Below are 15,337 nucleotides of genomic sequence, written 5' to 3'. Positions count from 1 at the left end.
ATTTTTTGATCAGGTTGTTCATTTTCTTGTTGTTGAGTTCTATGAGTTCTTCATATATTTTGTATATTAACCCCTTATCAGGTATATGATTTGCAAATATTTTCTCCCAGTGGTAGGTTGTCTTTTTGTTTAATTGATAGTTTCCTTTGCTGTGCAGAAGCTTCTTAGATTGATGTAGTCCTATTTCTTTATTTTTTCTTTTGTTTCCCTTGCCTCAGGAGACAAAAAGATACTATTAAGACCAATGTCAAAGAGTGTACCACCTATGTTTTCTTCTAGACGTTTTATGTTTTCAGGTCTTACCTACAAATCTTGCATCTCTGTCCATCAGTGATATTTGCTGTAATTTTCCTTTCTTTGGGTTGTTCTTGTCTGGTTCTCGTATTAGGGTAATGTTGGCCTCATAGAATGAGTTAGGAAGCATCTCATCCTCTTGAATTTTTTGGAAGAATTTGAGAAGGATAGGTATTAAATCTTTGAATGTTAGTAGAATTCATCAGAGTAGCCATCTGGTCCTGGACTTTTGTTTTTTGGGAGGTTTCTGATTACTGTTTCAATCTCTTTACCTGTGATTGGTCTATTCAGATTCCCTATTTCTTCTTGATTCAGTTTTGGAAAGTTGTATGATTCTAGGAATTTATCCATTTCTTCCAGGTTATCCAATTTGTTGGCATATAGCTTTTCATAGTATTCTCTTATAATCCTTTGTGTTTCTGTGGTATCCACTGTAATTTCTCTTCTTTCATTTCTGACTTTACTTATTTGAGCCTTCTCTCTTTTCTTCTTAGTGAGTTTAGCTAAGAGTTTGTCAAGTTTATCTTTTCAAAGAATCAGCTCCTAGTTTCGTTGATCCTTTCTATTGTCTTTTTAATCTCTATTTATTTCTGCTCAAATTTTTATTATTTCCTTCCTTCTACTGACTTTAGGCCTCATTTGTTCTTTTTTCTCTATTTTTTAAAAATTTTTATTTTTTTCGGATGTACATCGTATTTCGAATTCTGTATACATTACATCATGTTCACCACCCGAACACTAATTATAGAGCATCCCCTCACATGTGACCCTAATCACCTCTTTGCCCTCCCCCCCCCCAATGGTAACCACCAGTCCAATCTCCAATGCTATGTGATTTTTTTTTTTTTTGTCGTTTTTATCTTCTACTTATGAGTGAGATCATATGGTATTTGACTTTCTCCCTCTGACTTATTTCACTCAGCATAATACCCTCAGGGTCCATCCATGTTGTCACAAATGGCCAGATTTCGTCATTTCTTATGGCTGAGTAGTAGTCCATTGTGTATAAATACCACATCTTCTTTATCCATTCGTCCCTTGATGGGCACCTAGGTTGCTTCCACGTCTTGGCTATTGTATATAATGCCGCAATGAACATAGGGGTGCAAGTATCTTTATGCCTTTGTGTTTTCAAGTTCTTTGGATAAACACCCAGCAGTGAAATAGCTGGATCATATGGTAGATCTATCCTTAATTTTCTGAGGATACTCCAAACTGCTTTCCATAGTGGCTGCACCAGTTTGCACTGCCACCAGCAGTGAACAAGGGTTCCCTTCTCTCCACATCCTCTCCAACATTTGTTGTTTCCTGTCTTGTTAATTATAGCCATTCTGACCGGAGTGAGGTGATACCTCATTGTCGTTTTGATTTGCATTTCCCTGATAGCTAATGATGTTGAGCATCTTTTCAAATGCCTATTGGCCATCTGTATATCTTCTTTGGAGAAATCTCTGTTCAGATCTTTTGCCCATTTTCTAATTGGATTGTTGCTTTTGTTGTTGTTGAGCTGTATGAGTTCTTTGTATATTTTGGATATTAACCCCTTATCTGATATGTGGTTTGCAAATATCTTATTAGGTTGTCTTTTCCTTTTGTTGATGGTTTCCTTTGCTGTGCAGAAACTTTTTAGTTTGATGTAGTCCCATTTGTTCATTTTTTCTTTTGTTTCCCTTGCCTGGTCAGACATGGGACTTGAGAATATGCTGCTCAGACCAATGTCATAGAGTGTACTGCCTATGTTTTCTTCTAGAAGTCTCATGGTTTCGGGTCTTACATTCAAGTCTTTAATCCATTTTGAGTTGATTTTTGTGCATGGTGTAAGGGAATGGTCTACTTTCATTCTTTTGCATGTGGCTGTCCAATTTTCCCAACACCATTTATTGAAGAGATTCTCCTTTCTCCATCGTATGCTCTTGGCTCCCTTGTCAAATATTAGCTGTCCATAAACTTCTGGGCTCTCAATTTTCATTCCGGGGATGCAGGGATGGTTCAACATCCACAAATCTATCAATGTGATACACCACATTAACAAAATGAAGAATAAAAATCACATTATCATCTCAATAGATGCAGAGAAAGCATTTGACAAGATACAGCATCCATTTATGATAAAAACTCTAGATAAAATGGGTATAGAAGGAAAACACCTCAACATAATAAAGGCCATATATGACAAACCCACAGCAAATATCATTCTCAATGGAGAAAAACTGAAAGCTATCCCTCTAAGAGCAGCAACCAGGCAAGGATGCCCACTGTCACCACTGTTATTTAACATAGTATTGGAAGTCATAGCCAGAGCAATCAGCAAGAATAAGAAATAAAAGGGATCCACATTGGAAAAGAAGAAGTGAAACTGTCACTCTTTGCAGATGACATGATTTTATATCTAGAAAACCCTAAAGAGTCCACTAAAAACCTTTTAGAAATAATAAAGGAATACAGTCAAGTTGCGGGATACAAAATCAACGTACAAAAATTGGTTGCGTTTCTATACACTAACACCGAAGTAGCAGAAAGAGAAATTAAGAATACAATCCCATTTACAATTGCAACAAAAAGAATAAAATACCTAGGAATAAACTTAACGAAAGAGGTGAAAGATCTGTACAACGAAAACTATAAAACATTGTTGAAAGAAATCGAAGAAGACACAAAGAAATGGAAAGATATCCTGTGCTCTTGGATTGGAAGAATTAACATTGTTAAAATGTCCATACTTCCTAAAGCAATATATAGATTCAACGCAATCCCTATCAAAGTTCCAACAACATTTTTTACAGAAATAGAACAAAGAATCCTAAAATTTATATGGAACAACAAAAGACCCTGAACAGCCAAAGGATTCCTGAGAAAAAAGAACAAAGCTGGAGGTAGCACACTCCCCGATTTCAAATTATACTACAAAACCATAGTAACCAAAACAGCATGGTACTGGCACAAAAACAGACACACAGATCAATGGAACAAAATTGAGAGCCCAGAAGTAAACCCACACATTTATGGACAGCTAATATTTGACAAGGGAGCCAAGAGCATACAATTTTTTCTCTAGTTTTTTTAGGTATAATGTTTGATTGTTTGAGATTTTTCTTATTTCTTAAGGTAGGCTTGCATTGTTATAAACTTCCCTCTTAGTATCACTTTTGCTATATCCCATAAGTTTTGGTATGTTGTATTTTCATTTTCATTTGTCTCGAGGTATTTTTTGATTTCTCCTTTGATTTCTTCATTGATCCAATAGTTGTTCAGCAGCATGTTGTTTAATCTCCATATTTGTGACTTTTCCAGCTTTCCTGTAGTTGATTTCTAGTTTCAAACCAATGTGGGTGGAAAAGATGCTTGATGTGATTTCAATCTTCTTAAACTTATTGAGGTTTGTTTTGTTTCCCAGCTATGGTCTATCTTTGAGAATGTTCCACGTGCACTTGAGAAGAATGTGTATTCTGCTGCTTTTGGATGGAATGTCCTATATATGTTGATTAAGTCCACCTTGCTTAGTGTTTCATTTAAGGCCAATGCTTCCTTGTTGACTATCTGTCTGGATGAGCTATCCATTGATCTGTCATGTTTTAAAGTCCTCCACTATTATTGTGTTGCTGTCAATTTCTCCCCTTAGGACTGTTAACAGTTGTTTTATATACTTTGGTGCTCCTATGTTAGGTCCATATATATTAAGAAGTGTTATGTCTTCTTGGTAGAATGCCCCTTTTATCACTATATAATATTCATCTTTGTCTCTTGTTATCTTTTTTGGGTTGAAGTCTAACTGACATAAGTACGGCTACACCCATTTTCTTTTGTTTGCCATTTGCTTGGAGTATCATCTTCCATCCCTTCACTCTGAGCCCATGTTTGTCTTTAGAACTGAGATGGGTCTTCTGGAGGCAGCATATTGTTAGGTTTTATTTTTTAATCCATCCAGCCACTGTGTGTCTTCTGATTGGTGAATTCAATCCATTTATATTTAGAGTGATTATTGATATATGAGGACTTAATACTGCCATTTTATCTTTTGTTTTCTGGTTGTTCTATATTTCCATTGTTTCTTTTTCCTTAACTTCTGTCTGTGATTTCAGTTTGGTGATTTTCTGTAATGTTTTTCTTAGTTTCCTCTCCTTTTATATTTTGTGATTCTGTTCTGATTTTTTGTTTTGTGGTTATCATGCAGGTTTGCATAGATCTCATAGATGAGATAGTCCTTTTTCTGATAGCCTCTTATCTGCATTAGTCTATGCAGGTTCTGTCCATTTCCTCTTCCCTTTCTATGTTATTGTTGTCACAACTTACTGTTTTTTGTGTTGTGAATTTATTACCAAGTTGAAATGGTTATAGTTATTTTTGATGCTTTCTTTCCCTTTAGCCTTTATGTTATAATTGTTTATTAACCTATTCTGATAGAGAGTTCCAATTTTCTGATTCTGTCTATTTACCACCTTGCTCAAAGCTTTGTAAACCTTTGTCTTTTTGTTTCAGGTAGGAGAGCTCCTTTCAACATTTCTTGTAAGACAGTTCTAGGGGTGATAAACTCCCTCAGTTTTTCTTTGTCTGGGAAACCTTTTATTTCTCCTTCATATTTGAAGGATAACTTTGCTGGAGAGAGCATTCTTGGCTGATAGTTTTTGTCTTTCAACATTTTGAATATCTCTCTCCACTTTCTCCTAGCCTGTAGAGCTTCTGCTGAGAAATCTGCTGAAAGCTTTATGGGGGTTCCTTTGTAAGTTATTTTCTTCTCTCTAGCTATCCTTAAAAGTCTTTCTTTGTCATTGACTTTTGACAGTTTTAATATAAAATACTTTGGAGAAGGTCTTTTTGTGTTGAGATAATTAGGAGTTCTATTATCTTCATGTACTTGTATATCCTGTTCCTTCCCCAGGTTTGGGAAGTTCTCAACTACTATTTCTTTAAATAACCTCTCTGCTCCTTTTTCCTCTCTTCTCCTTCTAGGGTATCCATTATCCTTATGCTGCTTTTCCTAATTGAGACATATTTCCCATAGAATTTCTTCATTTTTAAAAAATCTTAGTTCTCTCTCCTCTTCCACCTGAATCATTTCTAGATTTCCATCTTTGAGTTTGCTAATTCTCTCTTCCATCTGGTCTGCTCTATTTCCAATGCTTTCTACTTCATTTTTCATCTCGTTAATTGTGTTCTTCATCTCTAGAATTTGTTTGGTTTTTTTTTTTAGAGTTTCAATGTCTTTGGTGAAGTAATCCTTTTGTTCATTAATTTTATTCCTGAGCTCACTGAACTGTCTTTCTGAGTTTTCTTGTAATTGTTGAATTTCTTCATGACAGTAATTTTTAATTTTCTGTCTGTTAGATTGCAATCTTCTATGACCTCAAGTTTGGGTTCTGGAGAGTTGTCATTTTTTTTTTCTATGTTACTGTGTTACTGTAGTTCTCCAAGGTGCCTGATGCATTGATCCTCTGCTGGCACATTTGAGGTAGTAAACACCTTTCCTGTTTGTGTAAGGCTTTGGTTACTTTGATTCTAAGCTGCTTCTGGTTTTCTCCGAGAGCCTGCACTTTTCGCCCTCCACTGCCTCTGCTAGAGGTGTCACTAGTGCCCTCCTTGGGCTGCCTGTGCCCCTAAGGTTGGTGCCTTGCTGCTTATGATTGCTGCAGTCACAGGTGTTGCCACCAGGGTCACCAGGCTGCAAACACTTCTGCTACTTATGGGGTTGCCTGGGTGTCATTTTCCCCACTGGTTCTCTGCAGGTTCTCCACAGGCATGAGTGCTGCTGCCATGTGTATCACCTGTGCTGCTTCTCCCTGGTTATCTGGGGGTGCTGGCAGCACTGCTGCTGGGGTCATTGGGTTCATGAGTGTTGCCACCACTGCCAGAGGCCCAGGGTCTTGTATGCAGCCCTTGCTGCTGGTAGGGCTGGTGTTGAGGGTACTGTCACTAGGGGTTAGGTCACGGGTACTGCTGTGGCTCCTGGAGACTCAGATCACAGATGCCATCTGCCACTGATCAGGGAGGGGGAGGGGCTAAACCACGAGCACTGCTGCTGTTCCTGCAGCCTCTGTTCTCTGACATTGGTGTGCTTTTGGAAACCTCAGATCAGGCCACCACTGCCACTGCTGGGAGTATCCACATTCTGAATGCAGCCCTTGCTGCTAGGACACCCAGTGTCTCAGTTGCTGCTGCTCGAGGAGGGGGATGGAGCTGGCACCTCTGGCGCTTCCTGAAGCATTAGGTTGTGGACACCACCAACCACTGCTGGGGGAGGGGTAGAGACTAAGCTATGAGCACTGTTAGTGCCCTTGTAGTCTCTGTTCTCTGGCACCAGTGCGCTTTTTGAGATCTCAAGTCAGGGCACCATTGTCACTTCCAGGAGTATCCATGTTTTGGATGACTGCTGCTGGGGGAGGGCAAGAAGGCTGCTCCCCTAGTTCTACTCTCTCCTGGAGATCCAGTCCACCCACCTTCAGTGTATATATGTATGGATCTCTCAGGTGTTCTGGTGTACTGTGCAGGGAGTTCTTTGTTGGTAAATGGATGTCCTACTGGTTGTAACTTAGAGGGGATAGAGAGAGGGAAAAACTCACTGCACCATGATGCTGACATCACCCCTTGCTAATTTCTTCTTATATTATGGTTTTAGCTCTTCTCACAAGTTTTGTTGTGTAATTTTTTCAATATAATTAAATTCAATTACTTTATTATTTAATGTACTTTCTGATTTCCACTGTGATTTCTTCTTTGAATCCAAAATTATTTAGAAGTCTAATTCTTAAAGCATATGGGAATTTTCTACTTATATTCAAAATAATTTTTTTTAGATTAAATGCATTGTGGTCAGAACTATATATGATTTCAATTTTTTGAAATTTATTAAAATCTGCTTAAAAGTCCAGCACATAGTCAATTTTTGTAAAAGTTCCACGTGTGCTTGAAAAATTATGTACTCTACAGTGGTTGGGAACAGTTTATTACATTCCTCAATTACATCAATTTTACTTATTTCATTTTTTCAAATCTTGTATCTTTCTGATTTTGTTTGCTGTTACCATCAGATAGATGGGAGCATGAAAATACTCCCAGCATGACTGTAGATTTATTTATTCCTCCTCATAGCTGTGTTAATTTTTGCTTTATATATTTTGATATTATTAACTAAATACAAATTTGGGATTATAATATCTTCCTGGAAAATTAAAACATTTTTCATTATGAAGGTTTTTTCTTTATCTTTAAAAATACTTTTTTGCCTGATATTAAAACCTACTTTGATATTGATACAGCATCCTTTTGATGAGTATTTGCAAATATGTGTTTTTCTTCCTGTTAATTTTTAACTTTTTGCACCCTCATGTTTTAGATGTATCTTTTGTAACTGGCGTATTGTTGGCCTTTATTTTTCCAAAAAGTCAATCTTTGTTTTACAATTGAAGCATTTAATTTACACTTAATGGGATTACTGATATATCTAGACTTAAGACTACTATCCTATTATTTGCTTTGTATGTGTCTGTATGTTCTCTTATTCAACGTTTTTTCTCTTTCATTGCATTTTTTTTTTTCTGGAGGATTGGGAATCAGTATCACATTGGTTGAGCAATGCCCCTGTTCTGGACCCCACACCCCAGGGCTTCCTGAACTTTGCAGTCTTCTCTGGTGCCTAGGATGATTGGGCCGACAGTGCCATCTGGGCAGGGCAGCCCAAGTCCAAATTGGAAACTGTTTGGGTCCCAGTTCCCATTTCTCTCCTTTGGGTTACTCTCTTCCTACCTTCTATTCCATGTGTGGGTTTAATCAGACGTCCTCCAAAATTTTGAGACTTGTTCCTATAAAATCAACCTGGGCTCACAGTTCCAGGAGTGCAGCCAGGTAAGCAGATTGCTCCACTGGCTGGTACAGTATTTCTTCCATGGGACCTGCAAGATTGGGCTGTCGGAATGGTAGTGACAGGCTAATATTGAGTGACTCACATTATTTATGTAAGACAGGCATCCTGCAAAAAAATATTTGCTCATGGTTCTGCTCACTGTTGGGGTGGCCTTTTGAGAATACAATTTCATTCTTTTCCTTCTATTATCTTGGAAGTTATATTCTTTATAATTCTTGTAATGATTACCTTAGTATATTACAATACTCCATCTTATCAAAGTCTAATAATAACTATGAATATTATTTTCCTCCTGGTAACTGAAAGGACCTTGTTAGAACATTTTTAACACCATTTATTACTTTTTCTTGTATGCTACTGGTTTTGATTATTTGAACTGTATATATCTTTTAACTCCCAGTAAACCTTATTATTATTGCTTTATGTAGTCAATATTTACCTGAGTATACCTATCATATAACCTTTTGGTTGGCCTTTCTTTCATCTTTCATTTCCAACCTTCCATTTGAGATCACTTCCATCCTGCTTGAAGAACACCCTTTAGTATTCCCTTAAGTGCAGATCTGCTTTTGAAAACTCTGTTTTTATTTGTCTGAAGCTGTCTTTATTTTAGCTTAATTCTTGAAGGATATTTTTACTGGGCATAGAATTCTATGTTGGTAGTTGTTTATTTTCAGCACTTTGCAGGTATTGTTCAATTGTCTTCCAGCATATATTGTTTCTGTTGAGAAGTTCATTGTCAATCCAATAGTTATGTCTGTGTAGGTAATGTGGTTTTTTTTCTTCCAGACATTTTTAGATTTTCTTGTTGTCTCTGGTTTTCAGTAATTTTAATATATGCCTAGATATGTTTTTCTTGTTTAAAGTTTTGCTTCTTGAATCTGTGGTTTGACTTTTTTTTTCAGTTGAAGAATATTCTTAGCCCATTATCTCTCTGAATAGTAGTTCCCTCATTCTCTCTATCCTTGTCTTCTGGGACTCCAATTATACATATGTTAGACTTTCTTGATGTATTCTCTGTCTCTCTTATCCTGTGTTCTGATTTTTTTCTATCCCTTTGTCTCTATGTGCTTCATTTTGGATATTTATTTCGGAATTTACCTACAGTTCACTAATTCATATTTCAGCTTTGTCTAATCTCTATTAAACCCATCCATTGAATTATTAATTTTGGTGAATGTATTTTTCACTTAGAATTTCCATTTGATACTTCTTTATAGTTTCCAATTTTCTGCTGAAATTCTCAGTCTTTTCTTTTATCTCTTTCAACTCAGTAAGAATGATTATTTTAAAGATACTGTCCCATAACCGAGATATATGGAAGCCCTATGGGTCTATTTCTATTCTGCAGTTTCTCTTATTTTTTAACCTCCCTATATTCTGGTCATTTTTTCTCATGTGCCAGACATTGTATCTGCAAAATTGTTTGCAGAAATAACGTGAGGCCTAGAATAATGTTACTTTTATCAGGAAAGATTAGTATTTACTTCTGCAGTTTCCTAATCTATAAAATGGGGATAATGATAGTACCTACTTCATTAGCTGTTGTGAGGATTAAAGGAGTTAATACACATAAAGTGCCTAAGCAAAAATCAATGTTTTCTAGTTTATGAAGACAGACGTCCGCAGGTGCTACTTTCTATTGGACATTTTAGTAAGTGATTTAAGGCAGAATTGATACATTCATTTAGCAAATACTCATCATGAGCATTTTATGCTGCAGGCACTGTGTTGGGTGCTGGGTATAGAAATATGCCTAATAATTGTTGGGAGATGAAATCCACCATGGTTACAGACTGGCAGAATAGTAGTTGAGTCCTTGACCATTTCTATCAATTCTACGCCTCCTGAATATTAATTATTAATGCAGGATCACCAGTAGTGAAGATTAGAAGCCTGTCTACCTGCATCTACTTTAACAGCATGTCTCTGGGCTATATATATATATTTACAAAAAACTGATGGCAACAATATTCTTAAATGGCTTTAGAACAACGAATTAAAGTTGAGGAGATTTAAAGAAAATTTGTTTCTGTGTATTTTGAAAAGAAACTTTAAAGAATGGAGAAGAGCAGCAGAAGGATAAGAAATAAAAAACAAAAAGAGCAATCAATTTAGCTCTTAGCCCAAAGGAAAGGATGGAACTTCATACCTTACTGCAAAGACTTTGGAATAACTATGCATGTTAAAAGTGGGTAATAATAATAAATATTACTATTAAATTATTATGCACAGTGGCTAGAGCCACAGATCAAAGAACAATCTTCAGATGCATGTAGTTTGGAAAGGCCTTTTGTATAACTCTCTGCATTTATACTTACAGAGACAGAGTAGTCACGTTAGAAATAATCCTAGAAATAAATATTGATCTTAGCAAGCAAAATTACTGTGAAATTTAACTGCTGAACATAAGATAATATTTTCTATCCAAAAATCAAATCCACTTTTTTGTCCAAATTTAGTGGACAATTCCCCAGATTTTGACTGGGGATGCGAAAAATCCATTTCTAAGTTGTTTTTTTTTTGAGGAAGATTAGCCCTGAGCTAACTACTGCCAGTCCTCCTCTTTTTGCTGAGGAAGCCTGGCCCTGAGCTAACATCGTGCCCATCTTCCTCTACTTTATACGTGGGATGCCTACCACAGCTTGGCGTGCCAAGCGGTGCCATGTCTGCACCCAGGATCCGAACCGGCGAACTCCAGGCGGCTGAGAAGTGGAACGAGCGCACTTAACCGCTGCGCCACTGGGCCGGCCCTCTAAGTTGTTTGATTAGAACTTAGAACACATTTTTTTCCCTACAAAATCAATGTTATCAATATGGATAAGTTCCCATTTCTCTCCCTCTAGGGCATTTAACAAACATGGTTATTGCTTTTATATTATACATTACGTATCAGGAATTAAGTGCTTTACATCGAGAACTGCAACCATCTGCATCAATATGACAGAGCTATGGGGTCTAAGAACTGAGACAACCTGTGTCAACATGATTTATTTGTTTGTTACAAGAAAACTTTGCCCAGGAAAGATAAGACTGTAAACCAATAAATAACTTCATTGTTTGTTTCAGGAAATTCCCATATATTAATTTATGTCAGACAAACGATCTGCTCACCTTGTCAAAGAGTTTACTTATCAAGCAACAGTTTACTTAGCAAGACTTGCTTCAAGACCCTTGCCTTGTTATAGATACTAATCTAAACGATTGTGTCATGAACCTTTCCAAATCCCAATCTATTCTCCACCTTAAAAGAGCCACCTTAAACCACTTGAGACTAGACTCCCAAATCCTATAAATAGCCTCTCCTGACTTCTTCCTGAAGAGACTGTCAGGACTCTGAAGGCAGAGTCCTCTCTTATCGCAGAGAATTCAAATAAACTTAGTTTGGCTTTAGTAGGAGGTTGTCCAAAGATACTTTGGAAGAGTTAAACATATTTATTTCTTTAATCCTCTTAGCAACCTTATGAGTAAATTCTATCCTCATGTTCTTTTTACAGACGAGAAAACTGAGGCACACTGAATAGTTACGTGACTCACCCAAGGACACAAAACAACTTAACTCACATAAATCTAGACTATGGTACTAATATTACTGAGTCTTTCTTCCCCCTAAGTCCATTGATTTGAAGACACCCTGAAGAATCCTAGGCCCTGACCCTCTCAGGCCCATACCGTAATTACAGTACTAATTACCATAATTAGTAATTTTGTTTGCTTTCCTCATTGGACTGTGAGCTCTTTCAGGATGAGACATATCTTGTTTGTCTCCATACTGCCAGTACCTAGCACAGCCTCTGACACATGGTAGGTATTCAATAAATATTTATAAAATAAATATTAAATGAAACCCCACTTCATAAATGAAGCTTTGAGATATCAAGAAACTTGCTTCAGCTTACTTAGGAAGTAACTGTCAGATTTGGTGCTCCCACCAATGCACTACAGTCTTTAGCTCAACTGTAAATGAGTTCTCAAAGAGTAGTTTTTATGAGAATCTACAGACAATGCAATGGGGATTCATGTGTATAAAGCTCCAGTATTAACAAAATATAATATTTCTTTGCTTTTTGCTGAAATATTATCATCTCAGTGTGATCATACAGGTCATCTCATGTTGATTAGATGCTTGAATCACACATTTGTCTCTGATTAATAAAAGTGGAAAACATTAATTGATAAATGCAATTTCTGACAATGTTTTAAAACCAAGGGATGTGACTATAAAGTTTCCTTGGTATTGAAATGGTTGTAATTCACTTCCCATACTAAACAGAGCTTTACACATATAAAGTTATTTTTTTCTTTATTATAAAGAGAAATGAATGTTACACAAATATTTTGGCATCAAGAAAAATGTTTAAAATTTTACATAGAAGGTGAAATTATGAAAGGAAAGAAAGTAGGCTGGAAAGATTTTTCTGTTCCTTCTGAGATAGCTACTCATATAGCCAACGATATAAGGAAATGAAATAAAATGACCTACAGAGAGACATCACAAAATGCAAACCTGTGAACCCTGTTTTGATTCTGAATTGAACAAACTGATACGTAAGACTTTTTGAGCAAATCATGGAAACGTGAATGAGGACAAGTAATAGATGTTATTATGGAAAAAATTCTTAATTTAGAAATATATACTAAAGTATTCATGTGAGATAACAAACTGCCTGAGATTTGCTTTAAAATTCTCCAGGGTCAGGGGTGTGGATGACGAGCATGCATGTGTGCATGCTCATGTGTGTACGGATGAAACAAGACTGGTAAAATGTGGATAACTGTTGAAGTTTGTGATGAGTATATGGGGATTCATTACAGGCTACTCTCCACTTCTGAATGTTTAAAATTTTCCAGAATAAAAAGCTTAAAAATTGGCTAATTTCCCCAGTACTGTACTAGCTATACAAAGGACCTGATCATTCACATATATATTGGCTGCAAACTCAATATTAGTATCACAACCCAATGCAAAAAGTTATTCTTCTCATCTGTGGATGACTCCAAAATTTAAGAAAACAGTTACTTTTTCTGCTTGGGAGAATTAATGTTACAGTCTCTAGCTGAGCATCAAAGAAGCTTGTTTCCAGCGCCCAACTCTTCTGAGTGTATTAGAAACTTCAAGTTTTCTGTTAATGAAAGGAACCTGTACCACACTGGGCAGAGTGCTGGCCTTCTCTCATTCACTCTTGCTTTACTCAGATTGGCCTTTTATAGAACACAAGGTAACTCCATTAAGTGCCAAACCATCCCTTTATTTTAGTAAGAGAAATAGCCTCAGGAATTCTTAAAGTGAGTATCTCTTTTATAAGATATATATTCCTTTAAGGGTACAGAATATTTTCTCATCCAACATAGACTAAAACCCAGTGGAAAATACACTTGATATTAGGCCCTTTTATGGCTGGCCTGGCTTTTGGGTATTTCTTTCCTTTAAATGTGGATTTTTCTCTTCTGATAACATGGAAAATCCTTCCAAAACGTGGAGGAAAGTACAAATGATCTTCAACTAATTTTACAATATTTACACCTATACCTTTCATCTGCTTTTAAGTCGATAAAAATAAAAATGCAATATGTAGCAAATATCAAGGGCCTCAAATATTGAACAGGAAATAAAGCTCAGATTACAATGTCCTTTTGATGTACTAACTCAGGAATGTAGGTCAATCCTTTTATAGTATTTTCACGAGTACTTATTTTATTAATGTATGCTTTGACAATGGAAAAATGGATTATGGCATTCTGTGGTTAGTGATTATTTTGCTGTTTATTTAAAACATATACAGCAATGTTTTTCAAATATTCACATAACACGATATAAGAAAAGCCAAATAAGCAATAGGTTCTACAAACAGACGCATCTGATACCTTGCTTCAATTATCACTGCTGCTTCTTCAGAGCAATAACAGCGTAACATCTGGGAGATTTCACAGGATCAAACAACTTTACAAGCGCAGACCATGCAATATCTTCCTGAAAATTGATACGTGATTTAGATATACAATCATTTGTTGAGGACAAAAATGAGAGATTGACTCAGACTATATAGTCTAATATAAAAACTACATAGAAAACAAATTACATAAAATAAAAGTATTTTTGGTGAATAAAATTAACATTTACAATTTCACCTTCAGGAATTCATGCTAAGGAAATAATTAAGATGTACACAGAGTGTGAACTACAAGGTTACTCTTTGCTGTAACTGTGGAAAACCGGAAGTGGCAAATAACAATTGAGTGTTACTTATATAAATTATTATATGATGAAACATTATTGAGCTTCTGTAGTATATTTAATAATGGGAAAATTCTAAATAAAATAAATGAAACTAGTTAGATGCAAAACTGCATTCATTATTTGACTCCAATTTTTTTTTTTTTGAGGAAGATTAGCCCTGAGCTAACATCTGCTGCCAATCCTCCTCTTTTTGCTGAGGAAGACTGGCCCAGAGCTAACATCCATGCCCATCTTCCTCTACTTTATATGTGGAACGCCAGCCACAGCATGGCTTGCCATGCAGTGCCATGTCCACACCCAGGATCCAAACCAGTGAACCCCGGGCCACCGAAGCAGAACCTGTGAACTTAACTGCTGCGCCACCTGGCTGGCCCTAATTTGACTCCAATTTTAATTAAAGTATAAATAATGTGCAAATATGTATACGTGCAACATACATATATTAGAAAGAAGCACTAGAAAACATACCAAAAATTTAATAGTTAACCCTGAAAGGTGGGATTATCATTACTTTTCATTTTCTTTGTTACATTCTTCATTTTAACTTTTCTAACACAAATATGTATTAACTTTTATAATAAAAAAATATTATGTAAAATATTAGCATCTATATGATTTCTATCACTTCAAGACAAAGCTATTAATTTTTGTGCATATTGTTTTGCCTCCCTATTTTATTTAGGTCAATGGAAATTGTTTGGAATAGGGAAATGATGTGTAGTAAAATAGGCCTGATTCTGTCATCTACCAACTTGGGAACCAAAGCTTTTCAGTGATTTTGAGTTAGTTGGTAGCTTAGAAAAGTACACCATTATCTAAATATTTAAAAATTGGCTTTCTCTATAAAAATACAAATTAGAACAAAAGCAAACATTTACTAAAATCCATTTGTTCCAAGTAGACTGTTGAAAAGAAGAAAGTAATGCTCCCCATATGATAAAACAAAATTG

The 15,337-nt window shown here is 36.0% G+C and overlaps 1 protein-coding gene across 10 annotated transcripts in view; it reads right to left on the bottom strand.

Annotated features, from left to right (window-relative positions):
- The window catches only part of METTL25 (methyltransferase like 25), a 120,883-nt gene that overhangs the window by 14,913 nt on the left and 90,633 nt on the right, over nt 1-15,337 (bottom strand). For 6 of the 10 annotated variants that reach the window (XR_011433664.1, XR_011433662.1, XR_011433665.1 and 3 more), the window contains one exon: nt 13,895-14,120. Coding sequence is in view for 5 of the 10 variants with exons in the window: in XM_070254218.1 (XP_070110319.1) it covers nt 14,028-14,120 (93 nt within the window). In the remaining 5 variants the exon portion in view is untranslated. Of the gene's footprint in view, nt 1-1,129; nt 2,299-13,894; nt 14,121-15,337 lie in introns of those variants that run through there. The other 4 variants (XR_011433661.1, XM_070254216.1, XM_070254217.1 and 1 more) reach the window with 3 other exon arrangements.

The sequence above is a fragment of the Equus caballus genome, chromosome 28 (assembly GCF_041296265.1).
Source record: "Equus caballus isolate H_3958 breed thoroughbred chromosome 28, TB-T2T, whole genome shotgun sequence".
In the NCBI taxonomy this organism is placed as follows: Eukaryota; Metazoa; Chordata; class Mammalia; order Perissodactyla; family Equidae; genus Equus; species Equus caballus.
Note: the sequence above shows the minus strand (reverse complement) of the source record. Positions and strands in the feature narration are given on the sequence as shown.